This window comes from Mesoplodon densirostris, chromosome 13 (genome assembly GCF_025265405.1).
Source record: "Mesoplodon densirostris isolate mMesDen1 chromosome 13, mMesDen1 primary haplotype, whole genome shotgun sequence".
NCBI lineage: Eukaryota > Metazoa > Chordata > Mammalia > Artiodactyla > Ziphiidae > Mesoplodon > Mesoplodon densirostris.
This window is the reverse complement of record NC_082673.1, coordinates 92494295-92518094: the sequence shown is the minus strand read 5'-3', so window position 1 is coordinate 92518094 and position 23800 is coordinate 92494295. Positions and strand designations below refer to the sequence as shown.

Below are 23800 nucleotides of genomic sequence, written 5' to 3'. Positions count from 1 at the left end.
CAGTCTCTAGGCACACGGGCTTCAGTAGTTGTGGCTTGCGGGCTCTAGAGTGCAGGCTCAGGAGTTGTGGTGCACGGGCTTAGTTGCTCCACGCATGTGGGATCTTCCCGGACCAGGGCTTGAACCCGTGTCCCCTGCATTGGCAGGCAGATTCTTAACCACTGTGCCACCAGGGAAGTCCTCAACATCCATTTTTGATAAAAACTCTCAACAAAATGGGTATAGAGGCAACCTGCTTCAACATTATAAAGGCCATATATGATAAGCCCACAGCTAACATTATACTCAATGGTGAAAAACTGAAAGTGTTTCCTCTAAGATCAGGAACAAGACAAGGATGCCCACTCTCACCAATTCTATTTAACATAGTATTGGAAGTCCTAGCCAGAGCAATCAGAGAAGAAAAATATATAAAAGTACTCCAAATTGGAAAGGAAGAAATAAAACTGTCACTGTTTACAGATGACATGATGCTATACATAAAAAATTCTTAAGACACCACCAAAAAACTATTAGAACTAATAAATGCATTCAGTACAGTTGCAACATCAAAATTAATATACAGAAATCTGTTGCATTTCTATAAACTAATAAATAACTGTCAGAAAGAGAAAGTAAGAAAACAATCCCATTTACAATTGCATTAAAAAGAATATCTGGGAATAAATCTAATTAAGAAGGTAAAATACCTATGCTCAGAAAACTGTAAGACACTGATGAAAAAAACTGAAGATGAGGGACTTCCCTGGTGGCACAGTGGTTAAGACTCCGGGCTCCCAATGTAGGGGGCCTGGGTTTGATCCCTGGTCAGGGAACTAGATCCCACATGCACGCCACAACTAAGAGTTCATATGCCACAATTAAGGAGCCTGCATGCCACAACTAAGGAACATGCCTGCTGCAACTAAGAAGCTGGTGAGCCGCAACTAAGGAGCCAGCGAGCTGCAACTAAGGAGCCCACCTGCTGCAGCTAAGACCCAGAGCAACCACATAAATAAATATTTTAAAAAAAAAGAAATTGAAGACAACACTAACAAATAGAAAGATATACTGTGTTCATGGATTGGAAGGATTAACATTGTTAAAATGTTCACACCACCCAAATCAGTTTACAGATTCAATGCAATCCCTATCAAAATACCAGTGGCATTCTTCACATACCCATTCACAAAGTATGTCTAAAATGTGTATGGAAACACAAAAGACCCCAAATAGTCAAAACAATCTTGAGAAAGAGAACAAAGCTGGAGCATTCACACTCCCTGATTTCAAACTATACTACATAGCTCCAGTCATCAAAACAGTATGGTATTGGCACAAAAACAGAAATATAGATTAATGGAACAGGATAGAGAGCCCAGAAATAAATCCATGTGTACAAGGTCAGTTAATCCATGACAAAGGAGGCAAGAATATACAAGGAAGAAAAGACAGTCTCCTCAATATGGTGTTGGGAAAACTGGACAGCTACATGCATAAGAATCAAACTGGATTACTTTCTCACACCATATACAAAAATAAACTAAAATGGATCAAAGACTTACATGTAAGACCTGAAACCATAAATCTCCTAGAAGAAAACATTGGCAGTACCCTCTTTGTCATCAGTGTTAGCAATTTTTTTTTGATACGTCTCCTCAGGCAAGAGAAACAAATGCAAAAATAAACAAATAGGACTACATCAACCTAAAAAGCTTTTGCACATCCAACAAAATGAATAGGCCACCTACTGAATGGGAAAATATATTTGCAAATGATATATCTGAGAAAGGGTTAATATCCAAAATATACAATGAACTCATACAACACAATATCAAAAACAAACAACTCGATTCAAAAATGGGCAGAGGACCTGAATATAGATTTTTCTAAAGAAGACATACAGATGGCTAACAGGCACAGGAAAAGATGCTCAACATCACTAATTATTAGAGAAATGCAAATCGAAACTACAGTAAGGTACCACCTCACACTGGTCAGGACGGCCTTCGTTAAAAAGTCTACAAGGGGTTCCCTGGTGGTGCAGTGATTAAGAATCCTCCTGCCGGGCTTCCCTGGTGGCGCAGTGGTTGAGAGTCCGCCTGCCAATGCAGGGGACACGGGTTCGTGCCCCGGTCGGGGAGGATCCCACATGCCGCGGAGCGGCTGGGCCCATGAGCCATGGCCACTGAGCCTGTGCATCCGGAGCCTGTGCTTCGCAGCGGGAGAGGCCACAGCGGTGAGAGGCCCACGTACCGTGAAAAAAAAAAAAAAGAATCCTCCTGCCAATGCAGGGGACACGGGTTCGAGCCCTGGTCCGGGAAGATCCCACATGCTGCGGAGCAACTAAGCCCGTGCACCACTACTACTGAGCCTGTGCTCTAGAGCCTGTGAGCCACAACTACTGAGCCGTATGCCTAGAGCCTGTGCTCCGCAACAAGAGAAGCCACTGCAACAAGAAGCCCACGCACCACAACAAAGAGTAGCCCCTGCTCGCTGACACTAGAGAAAGCCTGCGCACAGCAATAAAGACCCAACACTTTTTTTAACTAAAAAAAAAACTTTAGTTAATAAAAGGAGGGGGTGAGAATTCCCTGGTGGCCTAGTGGTTAGGATTCCAGGCTTTCACTGCTGTGGCCCAGGTTCAATTCCTGATTGGGGAACTGAGATCCTGAAAGCCACACAGCTGGGAAAAAAAAAAAGGAAGGGGTGAAAGGTGTGTAGCAATTATGGTCAAGAGAAATTCTGAAATGCAGATGAGCATATGTTGGAGCAGGAAATCCTCCTCAGTTGGTGTCCATTTGTGGTCTGGTAGTAGTTTCCCAGTTGTTCTCAGAGGGCCTTTTTTTAAAAAGATTATTTATTTATTTTATTTATTTTTGACTGCGTCGGGTCTTAGTTGCGGCATGCAGGATCTTTGGTTGCAGCGTGCAGGCTCTTTGTTGTGGTGCATGTCTTCTTTCTAGTTGTGGCATGTGGGTTTTCTCTTCTCTAGTTGTGGCACGCAGGCTCCAGGGCATGTGGGCTCTCTAGCTGTGGCACACGGGCTTAGTTGTCCCATGGCATATGGGATCTTAGTTCCCTGACCAGGGGTCGAACCTGCATCCCCTTCATTGTAAGGCAGATTCTTTACCACTGGTCCACCAGGGAAGTCCCCCTCTCAGAGGCTCTTGACTCCACCCTCTAGCTTCTTGGCTCTCCTGAGTCATCCTTCCTTTTCTATAGGAAAGGCTCACGCTCTTGACCTACTTTCTGTCTATAGAAATTTTGAAGCCCGAGGTCTTTTCATTTTGAATGATCTCTATCTCTTTTAGTCCAAGCTAGTATGACTCCTTTAAAAACCATGTAGGGGGCCTCCCTGGTGGCGCAAGTGGTTGAGAGTCCGCCTGCCGATGCAGGGGATACGGGTTCGTGCCCCGGTCTGGGAGGATCCCATATGCCGCGGAGCGGCTGGGCCCGTGAGCCATGGCCGCTGAGCCTGCGCGTCCGGAGCCTGTGCTCCGCAACGGGGGAGGCCACAACAGTGAGAGGCCCGCATACCACAAAAAAAAAAAAAAAAAAAAAAAAAAAAAAAACCATGTAGGTTTTCTATGTATCAAATTATAACCCACTCAATTAAACAAGATTCACACCTAGAGATCTGTTCAAGGAAGAGCCCACTCTAATTCAGCTGCAAGTCAGGGTACTGTCTAAAATGTGTTTGAGATTCTTAGAAGCTCTTCTGTCTAGCTGGGAGGGTTTACAAAACACTGCCTTATGTCTTTTAGCGGCCTGAATGTGAAGTCTTACAGCCACACCCTTGACTTAATCTTCACACTGAGAACACATTTCACTGGTGGTGCTCTGGATTTGATCTTGGCCCAGAGGCCATTTCTTAATCTGAGAAACTTTTGCAAGCCAGAAACACTAGGAATGAAAAATACCTTGCTTTCCAACCCAGCAAGTCCTAGGTTGGAAATATTTTCTCTAAATTCTTCTTGAAAGTACTCCCTGGTACTCTGTCCTGCGAATTCTGGCCACCCCAGCCTTCGCAGACACCCAGCTCCGTCTCTGAACTTGGGGAGTCTGCCCGGGTGGCCCACCTGTGCCACAGCCTGGACACACTCTCTAGGCAGTGACCTGGGGTGATCATAGGGCTCACCTTGCTTGTCACCTCCCAGGGGTCACTGTCCTTCATTGCTGATGCCCAATGTCTTGAGATCCATTGCTTCATCTATTTTGCCTAGTTTTTTTTTTTTTTTTTTTGAATGGGAACCTGTTTGTGTCCCTCCTCCCTTTTGTTATTTTTAAAAATTAATTAATTAATTTATGGCTGTGTTGGGTCTTTGTTGCTGCACATGCTTTCTCTAGTTGTGGCGAGTGGGGGCTACTCTTTTTGGTGGTGAGCAGGCTTCTCATTGCGGTGGCTTCTCTTGTTGTGGAGCACAGGCTCTAGGCGCGCAAGCTTCAGTAGTTGTGGCTCGCGGGCTTAGTTGCTCCGTGGCATGTGGGATCTTCCCGGACCAGGGCTCGAACCCGTGTCCCCTGCATTGGCAGGCGGATTCTCAACCACTGCGCCACCAGGGAAGCCCTATTTTGCCTCGTTTTTTTAGCTGTTTCAGGCAGGATGGTAAATTTGGTTCCTGTAACTGCACTCTGTGCTGGAAGTGGACACTCGTCCAAGTTTCTCTGGAGCTCAGCTACTCTGATGCTTAAGTCAAGGCCTGACCCTCGGCACTCTCTGCACTTTGGCTGCAGAGCTGGGAGCTGCCACTAAGGGGCTGGGCTTTCCGGGGCTAGGCGAGGCTCTCAGCCTGTCATCACCCTTCCATCGGAGCTTCACCAGAGCTGAGTCACGGCCGTCCTGCCCACGGCCTCTGTCGCGACTGTGGCTCCTGCACAGTTGAAACACCAGGCCCTCCAGCCGCTGGTGCGTCCCTTCCTGCTGTGTGAGCCCTGCTCACTACGGGTGAAAGTTTTAACCGCTGGACCTTGGCCTTGTGCCCCGGCCTGTCCGTGCCCCACCTGCAGCCGTGGCGGGTCCTCACTGCCAGCCAGGCAGTGAGCGAGTCTGCCTCAGTCCAGGCCTTCTTGGACCACTCCTGACTTCAACTCCCTGCCCGGGCTCTCCAAGAGGGAGACACTGAGGCAGAATGTACAGGATGTGCCGCTGTGATCAACCCCATGGAGGGAAGAGAGGAAGCAGGAGGGCCAAGGACAGCCCAGTGCCGCTGCGAGGGCTCTGGGGTCAGAACAGCTTGCTAGAGGTGCCCGCATCAGGCTGAGATGCCAGGCCTTTGGCTCCTGCATCGACCAGCCGTTGGATGCCAGCCACCACGAGAAGGCTGGGACATGGGGCCAGGGGCAACCCCTGGAGCCTCTGACAGCTGAAGTTGTCCCCTGCAGACCAGCGTCCCTCCTGGGAAGATGATCAGGGCAACGTGTCACGTGTGCACCACAGAGAAAAGTCCTAGGAGTGGCCATGGGACTGGAAGTAGGCCAGCTCGTGTTCAGAAGAATGACCCGCTGCCCCTGCTGAGGAAGTGTGGTCCTCGGGGGCCAGGTTCCTGGGAGAGTGAGGAGGTGGACGGGCCGCAGAGACGATGCAGTGAGCACGGCCATCTCTCTGGGGCAGAGCTGGGGTAGGGGGGCTGCGGAGGCAGCCACGGGGGCGCGATGTTCCAGAGCAAAGGCTGAATGCAAGTGGCACCCCGTGGAGAGGTCAGGAGAGTGAGGGTACGGGGGTCCACACTGTGTCGGGAAGTGCGGGGCTGCCAGGCTACCACATGCCAAGCTTCTGCGGAGCGTAGGAGGGATGGCGGCCCACCACCTGCTGCCAGGGCCTACCCGTTGGTGGCCCAGGCAGCCCTGCCCTGCAGTCCCTCTGGTCGCCTTCTCCCCCCTTCCTCCTCCTCCCCAGAGCTCACTCTCTTGCCCGTCCCCCTACCGTGTCTCCTTTAAAACTCCCCAAAGAACAGTCCTGTGGGGGACACTAGTGGCCTGTGTCTGGACAGGGCAGATGCCTGTGTTGACACGGGAACACGGAGGTGTCTGAAGCGTATGGGAGTTCCAGCTCAGGCTCAGGCTGAATGAGACCAAGGCTGTGAGCAAGTCGGGCAGTTGGATCCCTTGGACTGAGGAGGGATCTGGGCCACTCTGGGGCAGCTGGCCTCTCAGATAGCCAGCTGGAGACCCTGGACACAGGAGGCTAAGGGGACACCCTGCCCCAAACAGGAAGGGGGCAGGGCCCAGTCATACCTCCGGCGCCCCTGGGTAGGGCTGGACGGACTCAGAGCAGGAGGCTGGGGCTCCATCACACGACAGCCAGGCCGCCTGCTCTCCTGTCTTTGTTTAGCTCCTAAGAGAAGAGTGGCGCTTTGCGATGGGGGGAGGGCAAAACGGAAACCAGTCTGGCCGTGAACTGGTGGTGGTGACAGTCACAGGGTCTGACTCTCTACACTCTTGTGCATGTCTGATACTTTCTACAATAAAATGTAACACACACACACACACCCCGAAAACCCTGAATTTACGTTTTCATTGTTTAATTTGCATGACTTTTCTGGCGAGGCCTCGTTTCTTGTGTCGTAAATCTCCTGTTAACCCCTTGGGAGTATCAGCATTTCTCTTCTGCACAAGTTCACCTAATACTACTTGTTCCTACTGTCAGAAGAGTAACCATTGCTATATTTACTGCACTCGTTTTCTACTACCTTGATGTTCACCCTTTGTTTTTCCTGGTCTTTTTCAGGTAGCCGGTTTCAGTTGCCTCGGGCTCTGGCCTCCCTGCTGTGGCTCTGACCTCCCGCCCCAGCAGGTCTGCCTCTGGCCCTTGTTCCCATGAGCCCCTCCCAGCACACATCACTTGTTTAGGAGTAAAGCCCCTGAGTCCTGACACCCTCCCCCGGGGCCAGGCTCCAGCAGCACCCCCCCGCCACCCCGCGCCCTCAGCCCCATCACTCAGCCTTTGCTCTCCCCCCGGACCGCGGCCCCTCCACCCTGCTCCCTTCCCGCCAGCCTTCTCCGGGGCTGCTTTCTCTCTCCCCGCCTCGCCCCCAGGCCTGGAAGTGCCACGACCCCTCTTCCTGCTGCAGCCCCCTCTTCCTGCTGCAGCCCGCAGCCCCTTCCCCCTTCTCCACCCACGAGTCCTGGCTGACTCGGCCATCGGCCATCGGCCGCACCCACCGCCCACCGCCCACCACCCACCCCAGCCCTTGCCGCATCAGGCCTGAATTCCTGGTCGTCTCCATATTCCCGTGGACCACCCTTCAACTCCCTGCCCCTCGGTGTTGACCTCTTCTTCCTGCCAGTGACCTCATCCTCTGCCTCAATGACACCCTGGACCCTGTCACCTCCAGTAACCCCCAACCCCGCCCCGGCATCTCAGTTCAACACCCGGTTCCCCGCCCATCACCTCTCCCAGATCACTGCTGACTCCAGCACCCCAGAGCCCCAGGATGATGTGTCGTCACCCTCTCCTCATCTGGTTTAGATTCCACAATCACTGCCACCCCTCCCTTGCACGCCCCTTGATTCACATGCCTCTCTCACTAGCTCACCTGGATAAACTCAACCCCTCTGCTTACCCTCACTGGCCTCCCTGCTGTTCCTGAAAGACACAGAATCCCATCCCCTTTGGAATAGAGGCCAAAGCCCATAACCACCTCACAGGCTTAGTCTCTGCCCCCTTCCTCTCCTTCAACTCGTTACTGCTCTCCCTCACGCACCTGCCCTTCTCTGGCCTAGGGTTTCTGCCCACACTCCTCCCACTGTGGCCTCAGGACCGTTGCACGGGTTGTTTCCCCCAGTACTATTCAGTCTCAGTAGCCCTCCACTGCTTGTCTCCTCCCAGTCTTTCCCCTTCCTGCTCGCATCGTCCAAGCTTTACTGGTTCGCCTCTGTCTCCTGGGCTGGACTGTGGGCTCTAGGGGCGCAGAGACCAGTGTCTGCTGCCCCTGCTTCAGAGCACAGATTCATGTTCAATATAGGTTAGGGGGGTGAAGGCAGAACCGGTTCCAGATACACCCACTGGGGCAGAGAGTAGGGCAGAGAGGGGTGAGAAGGTGACCACGGGCCCATGGGTGGGCACACACAGGGCTCCTGACTCTGCTGGGGGCACGGTGCTGGGGACACAACACTGGGCGTCCCCGCTTAAAGTCTGGCTCTTCAGTAATATGAGACCTGCCCGGCCTGGAAGTGGCACACACTGAAGCAGAGGAAGGCAGAGGAACATGGAACTAACACCAAATCCTTCCCATTAGACATGGATAAGGGGCTGGGACCAGCTGTTGCAGTGTGAACCTGGGCAGGGTGGGGCTGGTGGACAGAGACCCTGAGGCCAAGAGGCTCCTCGGGGTACGGTCCCTGCATGGGCCTCGAGTGCCACAGTGCCCTGCAACCCACTGGGTCCGCTGGAGGCCAAAGTGGACTTGCCTTGGGACCCACTCCCCTCTCCTGCAACAAAGCCCCCTATACCTACCTCAGCTCTCAGTGGGAGAGACTCATGGTGGCCTCTGGTGCAAGGGGGCTGAAACTTTCCAAAGGGGTTAGTGTAAGGCCAACTGGCCCAAGGCAGGGGAACGCAATCAGATTCACAGGTTGCATCAGACCGAAACTCTCCGGACCACCCAGTTCCAGAAACTGACCTGGAGACATTCCGGACCACTGAGTTCCAGGAACTGATCTGGGGGCTTTCCACGCGGCCCAGCCTTCCCGCCTTTCGAGGGGCGGGACTAGCGGTCCCAAGACTGATGTAACCGGCACCAGATAGTGCCAGGACACCCGAAGAGACCACCAGATAAGGAATACCCTGAGCCCTCCCAGATTCACCACACCCCTTTCCCTTCTTCCGCTATAAAATCTTGCCCAACCCTCGCCCGGGCGCGACTTCTCTGGCCCCTTTCTCTCGGACCAGTGAACCTCGCCCGGGAGCGCCCCCTAATAAAGCTCACTTGAAGCTTTCCTCTGTTTCGTGGTGCCATCTGTTAAGATCTGACCTTACAGTTAGTATCTCCAGCTGTCCTTTCCCAGCCTCTCCTAGCTGGACCCCACCATGGGGCACAGTTGTTAGGGGAAACCCTGACTGAAACCACCCGCCCTGGCCAGGCAAAGACAGTAACAGTTTGCATGAGTTATTTTATGACAGGAGATCCTGGTAAGGAATACGGAACTAACAAGCCACCACCAACTGGAAGAATACAGGAAAGGTTAAAAGGAGAGAGGAGGGGCTTCCCTGGTGGCACAGTGGTTGAGAGTCCGCCTGCCGATGCAGGGGACACGGGTTCGTGCCCCGGTCCGGGAGGATCCCACATACCGCGGAGCGGCTGGGCCCGTGAGCCATGGCCGCTGAGCCTGCGCGTCCGGAGCCTGTGCTCCGCAACGGGAGAGGCCACAACAGTGAGAGGCCCGTGTACCGCGAAAAAAAAAAAAGAAAGAGGAGACGCCAGTCCACATGTCATACCGACCTCCCAGAATCCTCCTCGCTGGAATCCATCTTGGCTGAGCGGTTGCATGTGCCACCAGAAAGTTCCCTGATTCAGAATGATCGGCCAGAGACAACCCAGAAAGTAAGCCCATCACCATAAAACCCGAGACTGCGAGCCACGTGGCAGAGCCGTCCTCCTGGGGTCCCTGACCCCCCTGCTCTCCGCCCGGGCGCCCCTTCCCAATAAAGCCTCTTGCTCTGTCAGCACGTGTGTCTCCTCGGAGAGTTCATTTCTGAGTGTTGGACAAGAGCCCGCTCTCGGGCCCTGGGAGGGGGCCCCTTCCTGCAACAAATGGCAACTCTGGTGGGATCCCTTCTTCGCTACGACTGACATCCTGACCACTTGGGGTACTCGGGGACCAGCTCGCCCGCAGATGGACCAGACCCAGCGGTCGCAACTGGGACCCTTTTGTTCCTGGTCTCCTCCTGACGCGGACGACTGGCCAGAGTGCTCCGACCGGGTGAGGAGCAACAGACTTTACTGACCTCTTTCCCCTACCCACTCTCTTTCCTCTTTCAACCCCTCCTATCCTACCTTTTCTTCTTCTGTCCTGGTCCTGGACGCAGGAGTCTGGTTGAAGGGCCTCAGCCTGATCTGAGGGTCGGAGCCGGATCACCTCCGGTGGGCAGAGAACTCGAATTCTGGCTCTGGTGTGGTCTGGTCTCTGGTTTCTGGCAGCGCCAAGTTCCCGTCCTCCCTTCCTGGAATCCCAGGGAAAAGTCCTGTAATGGTTGGACATCTGCAGGTGGCAGGAGACGTCTGCAAGGCCACCCCTTTTGTCCCCCTCCTTCCCCTCACCTTTCAACCTGGCTTCCTCTCCTCCCTTTGAAATCTTTGAAGACTTGAGATATTTCCATTTACTCTGTTAGTACTCGGATCTGAAGTTCTGTGTCTCCATAGGAGGTTTTCTGAGAGTCTTCAATCTTGTATTTAAGTGAGTGTCTGATTAGGATGGCCGGGCCTGTGTGTGTTTTGGTTTTTTTTTTTTTTTGCTGTACGCGGGCCTCTCACTGCTGTGGCCTCTCCCGTTGTGGAGCACAGGCTCCGGACGCGCAGGCTCAGCGGCCATGGCTCACGGGCCCAGCCGCTCCGCGGCATGTGGGATCTTCCCGGACCGGGGCACGAACCGGCGTCCCCTGCATCGGCAGGCGGACTCTCAACCACTGTGCCACCAGGGCAGCCCCCTGTGTGTGTTTTATACTTTGTGTTCTGTGCTGTGATTTGTGATGGCCATTCTGCCTTGTGAAATGGGATAACCTTGTGTGGCCACCATATTGTTTAGACTCCAGAGAAAGTTGGTTTAGGTAAAACTCTTGAAAACTGGTTCTAAAACTGGTTCTTTTTGCATATACATTTAGTAAAAGCAAGCTTGATCAAACGTCTTTTCAGAATTCTGAGTCTGAGGGAATACATCCTACTAGGAGAACTTGATTTTCTCTCCCTGTGCTTCGAGACCAGGGCTCTCAGGAACACTTATCTTATCTAGACCATCTCTAAGTCCTGAGATTGAGGGAAAAACGGGCAGAAGCCTTTAAAAATTTTACTTATTCCAACTGTTATTTATAAACTAGTGAATTTTATATTGTGATATCTGATTCATGACTAAGTTTAGAAAATGAAGCTAGATTTCTCATTGTGTCTGGCTGGATATATGTATGTCTCACTGTGTGTCTCTGTCTTTGGGTAATATTGCTGAGGTTAATTTGTAACTGAGCTCTATTTAATCGGCTTAAAGAAAAGTAAGCACTTACAAATCAAACAATTCTAAATACAAGAGAAATTAAGCTAATTGAACTGGGAAATATTCAGTATTAAATTAATACCTGGTATTAATGTTTAAGTTTGTTGATCTAATTAATATAGACATGTCTTTAGCGTCACCAACATTAAGTATAATACTTTTATTGTACCTAGGTTTAATAGAAGTTAAATTAGATCTTATTATATGTGTTGCAAATTTGTCAGCAAGGAAAGTAACTCAATGTGAAGAAACTTTTAAGGAAAGAAAATTCAAATGAGATAAGAGCTTTGGATGAACTTTTTAGGAATAAAATAAGATACTGAAACATTAATTACTGAACATTGGCTTTCTTTTACAGAGAAACAAAAAGTTTAGGACTATCAATAGATATGTTTAGTGCCACACTGAGATATTTTCTATAAGAAAGCACATTTTTCAAGAAATTATTGGGATTTATGTTTACCAATCTACAGAGTATTGATATAAAGGATAGTTCATGGTTGCTTAAGGAATATAGGATGTGTGTTTTTAGTAAAGAAGGGATGAGGAATGGAATTACATTTTATTAAGGGAAAAAGAAGTAGGTCTGACTTACAGGTAGCTGTTTCTGGATGGAAAAATAAAGTGATGGATACAGAAAGTGGTAAAAAGCTTTGTGGAAAGTGGACCCCAAGAAAAGAGTTCTGTGCATGGTCAGGATTGACTAAGTTTAAAATAAGTTTAATTGAGTAATTGAATTTTAAATGTAAGTGGGTGCAAAACTTGAATTTGGCTTTTCTCTCTCTTAAGAGGACAAGATTTCTTAAAATGTTGAACTGCGTTTGATAACAGATTTCAAGTTTCTTTACCTTTTAAGTGATCTGTTCTGTATTTGCCTTTGAAATCTTTATTGTTACTTTGGCTAAGTGAATAACTATTGTTTCACAGTGACCTTTCTTCCTTCCTGAGTGTTCTAAACCCTTTTAAATTATTTTTGGACAAAACTTCCTAAATCAAATTCTAATGAAGTCCTTTTTTTTACCTCTAGCTAACTTTGGGATGCTTCAAAGGGCCCTTGAAACATCCCAAAGAAAAATATTAAACTAATTAAGTTCATCTGGTATGTTAAGTTACATGGGAAGTATTGTCAAATGAGTAATAAGTCTTCTTAGGTTATATTGTATGGTAAATGTTACTAATATAGATATCCTAGACATTATAAGCAGTTCCTAAAATTCTGATATGTCCTGGTAAAATGTTATCAGTCATAAGGCTAGTTATTATCTTAAAGTGTTGTATGTCACAGCAGTAACCAAGTTTCTTTGTCAATTGCATTGTAATCAGATTTAAACGTGCCTTCTTAAGTCTTTTGTCATTATAGACAGTTACCGTTTCACTTGAATGCCTTTGCAAAAGTGCTTCCTCTTCAAGAAGATTTATAGAAAGGACTTTTGGATAAATACAGGTTTCTGACTTTCAGACCATAATGCTGAACTGGGTAAGAAATTGAAGAATTCTAATGAAAAGCCTGATGGCTTCATAAAGCTGTTAACAAAAAGGATTAGTTACATAGGACTGAGTGAACTGGTGAATATGGTTATAATTTTTATGGTTTCTATCTGAAAAATTACTGGTTTAAATCTGTGTTTTCCAGGTATACAGAAACCTTCCCCTCAAACTCATTATGACTTACAGAAATTTGGGAAATTATACTTTTGTAAGCAGAATTGAAACATTTCTCTTTTTCTCTCTATCTGCTCCCTCCAGAGATTGGAAACTCTTAGGTTCCCAGCAGCTTTGTCAGATAAATTAGGAAGGCTACCTCACTAGCAGGTACAGAAATCCCAAGGTATTTTGGAGACCTCGAAAAGGGAGGAATTCACCTATATTTGTTAGGCAAAAATCTGTGATAAGCCCTTGGCATGACTTTCCCAGCCCTGAGAGGTCTTTTAAAAGTCCAGTCTGAGGGGCTTCCCTGGTGGCGCAGTGGTTGAGAGTCTCCCTGCCGATGCAGGGGACACGGGTTCGTGCCCCGGTCTGGGAGGATCCCACATGCCGCGGAGCGACTGGGCCCGTGAGCCAAAATTACTGAGCCTGCGCGTCTGGAGCCTGTGCTCCGCAACAAGAGAGGCCGCGATAGTGAGAGGCCCGCGCACCGCGATGAAGAGTGGCCCCCGCTCTCCACAACTAGAGAAAGCCCTCGCACAGAAACGAAGACCCAACACAGCCAAAAATAAATAAATAAATAAAGCAAACTGTCAACAAGTAAAAATAAACACTATTATATAAAAAAAAAAAAAAAAAAAAAAAAAAAAAAAAAAAAAAAAAAAAAAAAGTCCAGTCTGAGACTCCTTACAAAAATTTCAGCAAGTCTATATGATCAATTACAGTTATATAAGTCATCAGGCCAAGTATTGAGACTAGACTTATTCTGCAAACAAATTAGTCTTAATTTGGTTACATTTGGTAGAAAAGAGGGTAATTTTAGAGGAAAAAGATGTTTCAATGAATGTTAAATCCCACTTTTGTTAATGGAGATCTGTATTTACTAAGACTCACCTCCCAGATAGTTCTTTGCTGTTATGTTATATTAATGTAAAATTTAATTGAAGGACACTAAGTTTGTTTCTGAAGCATATCTCAGTAATCTATTTTTGGATGAAGATCAGATGCACCACAACCTGCAACTGGGGGATTATGCATACTGGAAAAGATAATTTTAAAAACTATCTCCAACCTGGACAGAAGGACCCTTATCAGGTACTCTTAACTAGCTCATGTGCAGTGAAACTGAAGGGAACTGACTCGGATTAATTTCCACTCATAAAGGGTCCCTGTACTGGACTGGCCTATAGAGAGGACAGCTGACCTCAAACTCACCTTAAGGAGCTTCCCTGGTGGCACAGTGGTTGAGAATCCGCCTGCCAATGCAAGGGACACGGGTTCGAGCCCTGGTGCAGGAAGATCCCACATGCTGCGGAGCAACTAAGCCCGTGAGTCACAACTACTGAGCCCGCGTGTCACAGCTGCTGAAGCCCGTGCGCCTAGAGCCCGTGCTCTGAAACAAAGAGAAGCCACGGAAATGAGAAATCTATGCACCGCAACAAAGAGTAGCCCCTGCCCGCCAGAACTAGAGAAAGCCCGCAAGCAGCAATGAAGACCCAACACGGTAAAAATAAATAAATTAATTAAAAGAAAAAAAAATTCACCTTAAAACAATGCTCAGAGGAGAAACTACACTTACACTAGGACAAGAAGACGACATCAGAAATAGACGGACTGCCCAAGATCCTCCACCTGGCTCGTATGATCATTTATAATGTTTTCCTGACTCCCTGGACCCTTGTATATGAATCAAATGTTCTCCTATCATGGGCACGATCCTATGCTAGTTTTAAAAATCAGTCCAATTGTTGGGTTTGTGACCAATTACCTGTGTCTAGTACTTCTGGGTTACCTTGGTGAATTTCTCCACTCCAAGGCCCATTGGTTGGCCCTGAGGAAATTTACTTTATTATTTTTTTAATTTTTAAAATTTTATTTTGGGCTTCCCTGGTAGCGCAGTGGTTGAGAGTCTGCCTGCCGATGCAGGGGACACGGGTTCGTGTCCCGGTCCGGGAAGATCCCACATGCCGCGGAGTGGCCAGGCCTGTGAGCCATGGTCACTGGGCCTGCACGTCCAGAGCCTGTGCTCCACAACGGGAGAGGTCACAACAATAAGAGGCCCGCGTACCGCAAAAAAACCAAAAAAAAAAAAAAAAAAAAAAAAAAAAATTATTTTATTTTATTTTTATTTATTTTTATTTTGGGCTGCATTGGGTCTTCGTTGCTGTGTGCGGGCTTTTCTCTGGTGGCGGTGAGCGGGGGCTACTCTTTGTTGTGGTGCGCAGGCTTCTCATTGCAGTGGCTTTCTTGTTGCAGAGCACGGGCTCTAGGCGCGTGGGCTTCAGTAGTTGTGGCACAGGGGCTCAGTAGTTGTGGCTTGTGGGCTCTAGAATGCAGGCTCAGTAGCTCAGTAGTTGTGGCGCATGGGCTTATTTGCTCTATGGCATGTGGGATCTTCCCAGACCAGGGCTCGAACCCACGTCCCCTGAATTGGCAGGCGGATTCTTAAGCACTGCACCACCAGGGAAGCCTGGAAATTTACTTTAAAAGAAAAATTATAGTCATGTTCAGGTAACTATTGATATTACTAGGTAGAATCCCTTCACCTGGCCGGTTACTAATGCCTGCTCTGACCCTGGCCGTAAACACGAGTTTTCTTCAGCTACTCAAGCTCATTCAGAGCAACAAGCAGAGTTTCAGCCAAGGAATAAGACCTGCCACAATCATGGGATGCATTTATGTAGTTAACACCAGGCTATGGTAACTTAAGCTTAAAGGCGCCTCTATGTTGGGAACAATTCAATCATACTAAGGACAATCAGTCTAGCTACACTAGGAAACTGGCCTGGGTGCCTTATGGACAATGCCAATATATAACTTCCCTTAAAGATAAGGATTGGTGGGGTGCCCCTGGTGGCGCAGTGGTTGAGAGTCCGCCTGCCAATGCAGGGGACACGGGTGCGTGCCCCGGTCCGGGAAGATCCCACATGCCGCGGAGCGGCTGGGCCCGTGAGCCATGGCCGCTGGGCCTGCGCGTCCGGAGCCTGTGCTCCGCATAGGGAGAGGCCACAGCAGTGAGAAGCCCGCGTACCGCAAAAAAAAAAAAGATAAGGATTGGTACAGAACAGACTAAGTCAGACGACCTGGGATATACTGGGCTGCACCTAATGGAAGTTCTTGACTTATATTCTTGCTTATGACCTTACTAATCTGCTAGCTATATAATTTTTTTATATTGCCTGTTTTACAAAATTGTTGTTTCTTGCATTACCAAGTGTGTGACCGAGACTCTGACAAAATGATAATATATAGTTCCACATAAGATCAATGACGGTGATAGTGTAAGTCTAGATATGGGAAGAAGCAACAAGAGGGAATATTGTCCTGCACCATAAGAGACTAGACTAGACAGGTGGTCCAGAGACTTTTTGGCTACTCGTAAGGCCTAGTCCAATAATAGCAGCACACTGAGTGGCCTATCAGTGAAATCTTCACCTGACCTGGGAATAAGCGTTCCTAGCACCGTGGGATGAAATGGTCATGAAATGCCCCCCAAACCATGCTGAAATTTATGACCCTGATGGGGATCTGCCAACTGAAAATTGCCATCTGCCTCTGCAAGGATTAAGTCAATGGCCACTACAGCCACTGAGCTTCAACACCCCCTGAAAGGAATTCAGGGTGGAGATCAGGAATGAGGCACACTGTGCTCTGAGAAAACCTGGCAGGACAGGCCTTCAGATAGTGAGATATTTTCAGGAGAAGATTTTATGAGTCCTAACTCTTGCATTTTCTCATACCTAGAGAAACACTAACATCATTAATGGTGACATCTGCTTTGGCTATGAAGGAGAAAATTACAATTAAAAGTCAAAATGGATTTTAAAAAAAAGTCAAAATGGAGTAGCTATGGTTCAGACATCCAAGGAAATAACTAGGTGACACTATGGGTGTGATTTCAGACAAGTCCTTGTATTGCTGAAAGTCACACATCCTGCAGCCCTCACCCCAAATTTTGATTTGGGGTGACTCTACGAGGCAACTCTACGCCCGCTCTCAGCAGGAAGTAGTTACAGAAGAAAGAGACCTCCGCCCCAATTCCCAAGAATTATCTTGAGTACGAAGTCTCTCGGGGGGAGTTGTTAGGGGAAACACTGACTGAAACCGCCTGCCCTGGCCAGGCAGAGACGGTAACAATTTGCATGAGTTATTTTACCACAGGAGATCCTGGTAAGGAACAGGGAACTAACAAGCCACCACTAACCGGAAGAATATAGGAAAGGTCAAAAGGAGAGAGGAGACGCCAGTCCACATGTCATACCGACCTCCCAGAATCCTCCTCGCTGGAATCCATCTTGGCTGAGCGGTTGCATGTGCCACCAGAAAGTTCCCTGATTCAGAATGATCGGCCAGAGCCAACCCAGAAAGTAAGCCCATCACCATAAAACCCGAGACTGCGAGCCACGTGGCAGAGCCGTCCTCCTGGGGTCCCTGACCCCCCTGCTCTCCGCCCGGGCGCCCCTTCCCAATAAAGTCTCTTGCTCTGTCAGCACGTGTGTCTCCTCGGAGAGTTCATTTCTGAGTGTTGGACAAGAGCCCGCTCTCGGGCCCTGGGAGGGGGCCCCTTCCTGCAACACAGTGACCTCGACCTCAGGGTGCTTGAAAGGAGGTGGGGTGGAGAGGACTAAGTAATTGCTTCCGGGCCGCATGTGTGCTCCACAACCTGGCCTTTTCGGACTGATGGCCAAGGCCTAGGCCCAGCTGCCCCTCCCCGCTGGGCGCCCCGAGGGGCTGCAGGCTCTACCCCGAGCGAGTGCGAGCGAGGGCGGCCTAAATGATCCCCTTGGGAGCGCCCGGGCCGTAGGACACGTGTCGGTGCTCTGACGCCCGGTGGGTCAAGAGGGTTGGGAGCCTTGGGGACGGGGAAATTGACAGACAGGCAGGGTCTGGGACAGCGAGCCAGGAATGGAAGAATCGAGAAGCTGGATGAAGGAACAGAAATGAGGGAAAAGCGAAGGGCGATGGAGGAATGGGACTGAGGAAACAGGTGCAGAGGGAGGGACAAAAGACAGGGTAGGGGAGTGGAAGAATGGGGGAAGGGGTGGAGGAGCAAAAGCACTCGGACAGAGCGACAGGGAGACGGGATAACGGAGGGGGACAGGGGCGCGGTCCGAGAGCAGTATTGGGGCGGATTGTTCGGGAGGCGAGGAGCCCGGGGTGAAGGGAGTGCGCCTGGCCCGTCCGGCCGGCGCCCCGAGGGTTAGCCCGGTAATTAGGCCTCGGTCCAGATGGGCCCCCCAGTCCCGCAATCAAAATGCTAATTGAGCCCGCGCCTCCGGCTGCGCCTCTGCCTGGCCCCCCTGGGAGAGGGCAGGGACAAGCGGCTCCTCCGAGGGGGATCCCCGTCCCCGCCCCCACTGCGGGCCCCACCGGCTGCGGCTCTGCGATAAGGGGCCAGCCGCGCCCCGCCCCCGCCCCTTGGGAGCAACTGCCACGCAAGATGAATATCCCGCCACTGCCGCGGCCTGGGCCGCCGCCACAAAGCGGGCCTGTGGTCTCCGCCGCGCCCCCGCGCCGGGCTGGCTCGCTCACAGCCACGCTCACTCGGCTCCTGGGCTGAGATGCGGGAGGAACCGGAGAGCCGGGCAGGCGGCGGGGCGCTGAGCTCAGCACGCCCGGCACGCCCCCGAACGCGCGTCCCCGGTGCGGCCCTCCCGCCGCGCGCTCCCGGCAGGTGTCCGCGGGACCGCCGTGCCGCCCCGCACAAGGTCACCGCTCTCTGCGACGGGTGCGCACGCGCTCCCGGCTCGGACGCGCCCGGATACTCCCGGAGCCACCCCTGCGACCTTGGTCCCCAGAGACGGATGGCCGCGTTGGGGAGCGCTCGGAGCGTGCAGACCCGAACCTCCGGGCGGGGGAGGGTGAGGGGACAATGGCGGCACCGGGCCCTAATTGGGGACATATGTCCTCGCGCGCGGCCATTGTGCGGCCCGGAACTCCCCGCACCCCCGCGCCAGCCATTGGCTGCTGGGCCTGACGTCATGGGGGCTGCAAACTCGGGGCGGGCGGCCGGGGGAAGGGTTATCCGCCTGGTTGCGGGGCCGCGCGGGGGAGCTGCAGGCGCGCGGGAGGGCGGAAAACCACCAGTGAAACCGAATTTCTGGAGCAAGGGCAAAGCAGCCCCTCTCCCCCCTTCACATCCCGTTCGCCGCGTCGCCGCTGCGCTCGACCTCCGACCCTTGGGAGGAAGGCGGGGGTGGAGGAGGCCTCTCCAGCGGGCGCGGGGTCAGCCCGGGTGACCGAGTGGCAGGGAGCCACTGCGGCACAGGGCGCGCGCAGCACTTCCACACTGCACTTTCGCTGCCTCAGCATTCGCTCCTTCGCCTACCGCATCCCCCACCTGCCCCCGCAGATCCCTTGCCTCCACACCCGAGAGCTAGACAGGCCGGACCATTCTGGGGTCCGCCCTGCGTTCCTCCCCCAAAGATCCCAAGTCCGGGCTCGCGGGTCCCAGGCCTGTTTCCACCTCTCCCCCCACGCCCCACAATGCTGCGGACAGCTGGGCCTCCGTTCCTGGAGTCTCTCGGGGGAACTCCACACAAGCCGGGCCGCGGCATCCCCAAGACCCCTCCCAGGAGATCCTGGCGGGGGCCCGGCCCAGCGCAGCCATTTCCGCCGTCCTCTCCCCCACTCCTCCCACCCCCTCCCGCAGCTCCTGGGCTTTAAAAGCCGGAGGCTGGGCCGGGCCGCAGGCAGACGCGGCCGCGGGTGCAGGAGGCCGGGCCCAGGAGCTGTCGGAGGGCCGAGCCCCGCCCCCGGAGCCCCCGTCCCTCCCTCCCACCTCCCGTCGGCCCGCCCTCCCAGCGCACCCCTCCCCCCGAGGACCCCCGCCCGCCGCCCGCCGCCCGCCGCCCGCCGCCCGCCGCCGCCGCCGCCGCCGCCGCCGCCGCCGCTCGCTCCGGCTGCAGAACAATAAAGCAAGCCTCCCAGAGACCCCCGCCGAGGACCCCCGCCCGGCGGCCGAGCCCCCGCGGCCCGCCCCTCGCGGCTCGCGCCGGCTTTACCCGCCCGGTCGCTGGCCGAGGTGCTGGCCGGGCCGGCGCTGGCCGCGGTGCTGAAGCTGCCGGCACTCCCGCCGCCGCCCCGTTCTCCGGGCCCGGCGCCGCCACCTCCGGGGGCATGGGGGGTCGCTGACTGAGGCTCCGCCGCGGTGGCGGGGGGGAGGGGAAGGGGGCCGCGGAGCCGGGCCAGCCCTGCACCCACTCGCAGCCTCCGGGCCCGGGACGGAGCCGCTCCCCCCCTCCCCGCCCTCCCAGCCTCCTCCCCCGCCTGTCCAGGGGCGGCACTGCGGGCTGGGAAGCCGGGACCAGAGGAGGAAAGGAAGGAAGGAAGGAAGAGAAGAGAGAAGAGAAGAGGAGAAGAGAGAAGAGGATAGAAGAAGAGAAGGAAGGAAGGAGAAGAAAAGGGATCCCGAGGAGCAGAGGAGGCAACGCAGGACAGGCAGGCGGAGGAGAGGACGGCGCTCGTGCGGCAGCATCCAAAGGCCAGAGTGGGGACCCGCGCTGCTTCGCCGCTCCTCGCATGGTGACGGGGCCCCGCCGCGGCCGCAGCCCCCCCGCGTCCCGGCTCCGCAGGCCCACAGCGCCGGAGCCCCGCAGGAATCATGCCCAGATCCTTCCTGGTCAAGAAGGTCAAACTTGACACGTTCTCCTCGGCAGACCTCGAGAGCTCCTACGGGCGCGCCCGAAGCGACCTCGGCGAGCGACTGCAGGAGAAAGGTGTGAGCTGGGATGAGGCTGGGGGCGGCGAGGGGCCCCGGGCAGGGCCGAAAGGGGCAGAGGGCCAGAGTGTGGGGCTGGAGGGAGCAGGGGCCCCAGGAAATCGACCCGAGGGAACCCGGACCTGCAGGAGGCAGTGGCTGGAGTGGGGCTTGGAGGGGAGGGAGATGGGGGGTAGGGAGAGGGGAAGGCAGAGGTAGGCCAGAACGGAGCCAAGGCTGGGCAGGGAGAGTGTCAACGCAGGAGAGAGTGTGGGGAACAGGGGTCAGGAACAGGAGGTACCTGAAGGTACCCACACTGACCCACACCCTGACCAACACAGCATGGACACCTGCCGACATGACAGGACGTAGCGATGCATACAAACCCACACTCAGAAAACTGAGCCCGCTTCAGAGCCCTCTCCTCTTCTTTGGCTACACCTCCAGGACCCCCTGCTAGGGCCACCAGGGAAGTGCTATGAGCTCCAGGGAGTAGCCATGCGGTCCAGTGGGGGCGGCCCACCTGTCAGGGCAAAGGTCCCAGCCGAGGCATCAGCAGTGTCTTCTTCCCTGAATCCAGGGTCAGGGAGAAGGGTGTGTGCAGGTGGGCTGTGGGCAGGGAAGTCCGAGGTGCTGGAGGCAGGGGGAGGCTCTTTGTGTAAGCCGCCCAAATTCAAGGACAACTGTTAGCATGCAGGCAAAGGGGCCTGAGAGTGCCAGCAGCCTGGGGTGGTAAAACAAGTGTGACCTGAAGAAGCATAAGCCTGTGTGCGAGCCTGTGTGTGCCCATGTGACTGCGTGTGGCCATGTGACTGTGTGCGCTTGTGTGTGACCCTGTATGAGTGTGTGCCTGCCTGTGTGCCACTACATGGGACCATGTGACTCTGAGGCTGCTTTGCGCCCATGTGACTGGTGACCCTAGCTGAGAGCGTCTGGGTGGCTCTGGGTGGCTGCGTGTCTGACCCTGCATGAGTAGGTGGCACAGGCCTGGGTTAGCATGCAGCCCACCCTGAGGGGACTCCAGGATTGACAGTGTCTGAGAGGCTGAGTGTAACCCTGAAGAAGCCAGAGCCTGTATTGTGTGGGGTGTGCATTTGTGACTTTGAGGGTGTGAGATCCATCTCATGCCTTGAGAACAGCTGCAGTTACCGGCATGAATAATGCTGCCTGCCTGCAGTTTGTCCCTGTGAAGGTGTCCCCTGGTGGACGCCCTGGCACTGTCTCCAATGCAGCGTCTTCCTGGTCATCTGTCCTGGGGCTGAGGAAGGCCCCCATAAAGGATTAGGGCCTGGGGGAAGAGGGCAATGCGGAACAAGGTAGGACCCAAGGCTGCAGGATGATTGAAGGGAGTGGGGGCAGAAGCAGAGTGGATGGAGGGAGATAGGGCTGGAGCTGAAGGTGGTCAAATCTAGTGAGTAGTGGGAGACCTGGGAGATGAAAGGGAGGTGCTAGAGGGTCTGCGGGAGGTAGAATTCTCCAGGGCTTGTGGGGAGACCTTGAGCACCGGGGAGGGTCAGCATCAAGGCTGGGCGCGGGTTCTCAGCACAGTGGAAAAGCCGCTGGGAGCCATGAGAGCGGGAGCGACGGGGTCCCTGGACAGGCGGTCCTGGCTTTGTGCGCTGCGGGTCTGCAGTGTGTTGCATAATCAGGGAAAACTGCTGAAGTGGGGAGAACCCGAGGGGGAGGGGGAGGGGGAGGAGGGGAAGGAGGGCGAGGCAAGCACCGCCCCTCCCCCCTGACCTTGAAGCTCCGCGGAAGGTGGGGGGGGGGGCAGCCGCGCCCGAAGATGCGACTCTTTTCCTCCTCCTGCGGGGGCGGGGCGGGGCCGAGCCGGGCCCTGTCTCATCTCTCCTCTCCTCTCCTCCCCTCCCTGCCCCGCGGTCCCTCGGCCCCTTATTCTTTGTCCTCCTTGTTCCCTCCTTCCCGGACCCCGCTGTCTCCCGCCGCCCTCCCGTGTGTGTCTCGCCCGCTGCCCGGTTCCCCTCCCGCTGTCTCCCTGTCTGTCCGCCTCGGCCCTTAGGATACCTCAACGACTACGCGGGGCCTGCCTCTGTCTACGATGGCGACGCCGAGGCGGCCCTACTCAAAGGGCCGTCCCCGGAGCCCATGTACGCTGCGGCCGTGCGGGGAGAGCTGGGCCCGGCGGCTGCGGGCTCGGCGCCGCCGCCCACCCCGCGCCCGGAGCTGGCCACAGCCGCGGGTGGCTACATCAACGGCGATGCGGCGGTCAGCGAGGGCTACGCTGCTGACGCCTTCTTCATCACCGACGGGCGCTCCCGCCGCAAGGCCGCCAACGCCAATGCCGCCGCCGCCCCCTCCACGGCCTCGGCGGCGGCCCCCGACGGCGACGGCGGAGGCGGGGTCGGGGCAGGCGCGCGCGGTGCGGGATCGGGGGCCGGGGGTCGAGGCGGCGCGCGCGCGGGGGCGAGCACCGAGGCGCGCGCGGGGCCTGGGGCCGGCAGCGCGGGAGGCCGGCACGCTTGCGGCGAGTGCGGCAAAACGTACGCTACGTCGTCGAACCTGAGCCGCCACAAGCAGACGCACCGCAGCCTGGACAGTCAGCTGGCGCGGCGCTGCCCGACGTGCGGCAAGGTGTACGTGTCCATGCCGGCCATGGCCATGCACCTGCTCACGCACGACCTGCGCCACAAGTGCGGCGTGTGCGGCAAGGCCTTCTCCAGGCCCTGGCTGCTGCAGGGCCACATGCGCTCCCACACCGGCGAGAAACCCTTCGGCTGCGCGCACTGCGGCAAGGCCTTCGCCGACCGCTCCAACTTGCGCGCGCACATGCAGACGCACTCGGCCTTCAAGCACTTCCAGTGCAAGCGCTGCAAGAAGAGCTTCGCGCTCAAGTCCTATCTCAACAAGCACTACGAGTCGGCCTGCTTCAAGGGCGCCGCGGCCGGCGGCCCCCCGGCCCCAGCGCCCGCCGCGTCGCCGCAGCTCAGCCCTGTGCAGGCCTAGGGCGGCGGTGCCTCCGCCAGCCGGGTCGGCTCTCAGCAATACGGGCCCCCAGGGAGGTCTCCGCCGGCGAACAGGCGGAGGGGCTGGAGGGCGGGCCCCTCCTCACAGCAATAGGGGGAGGGGGCCCGGCCCCGCCCCGCCCGCCAGGGGCCTTGCCGGCCCCTTCAAGCAATAGGGTCCCGAGGGGAGACCCACCCCGAGCCCCCTCCCTTCCCCTCCAGGGTGCCCCAGGCTTTTTCCCAGCAATAGGGTCGAGGAGACCCAGAACCGAACCTCATCTCCGAGTTAGGTCTCTGAAGACCGGGGTGG

At 54.2% G+C, this 23800-nt stretch overlaps 1 protein-coding gene across 1 annotated transcript; it reads left to right on the top strand.

The window, feature by feature from the left end:
- The first annotated feature begins 20431 nt into the window (after positions 1-20431).
- SCRT1 (scratch family transcriptional repressor 1) lies at positions 20432-23491 on the top strand. Its single transcript, XM_060116430.1, has 2 exons — positions 20432-20546; positions 22548-23491. The coding sequence occupies exons 1-2, from the start codon at positions 20432-20434 to the stop codon at positions 23489-23491; spliced, it is 1059 nt and encodes a 352-aa protein (XP_059972413.1).
- The last annotated feature ends 309 nt before the right edge of the window (positions 23492-23800 follow it).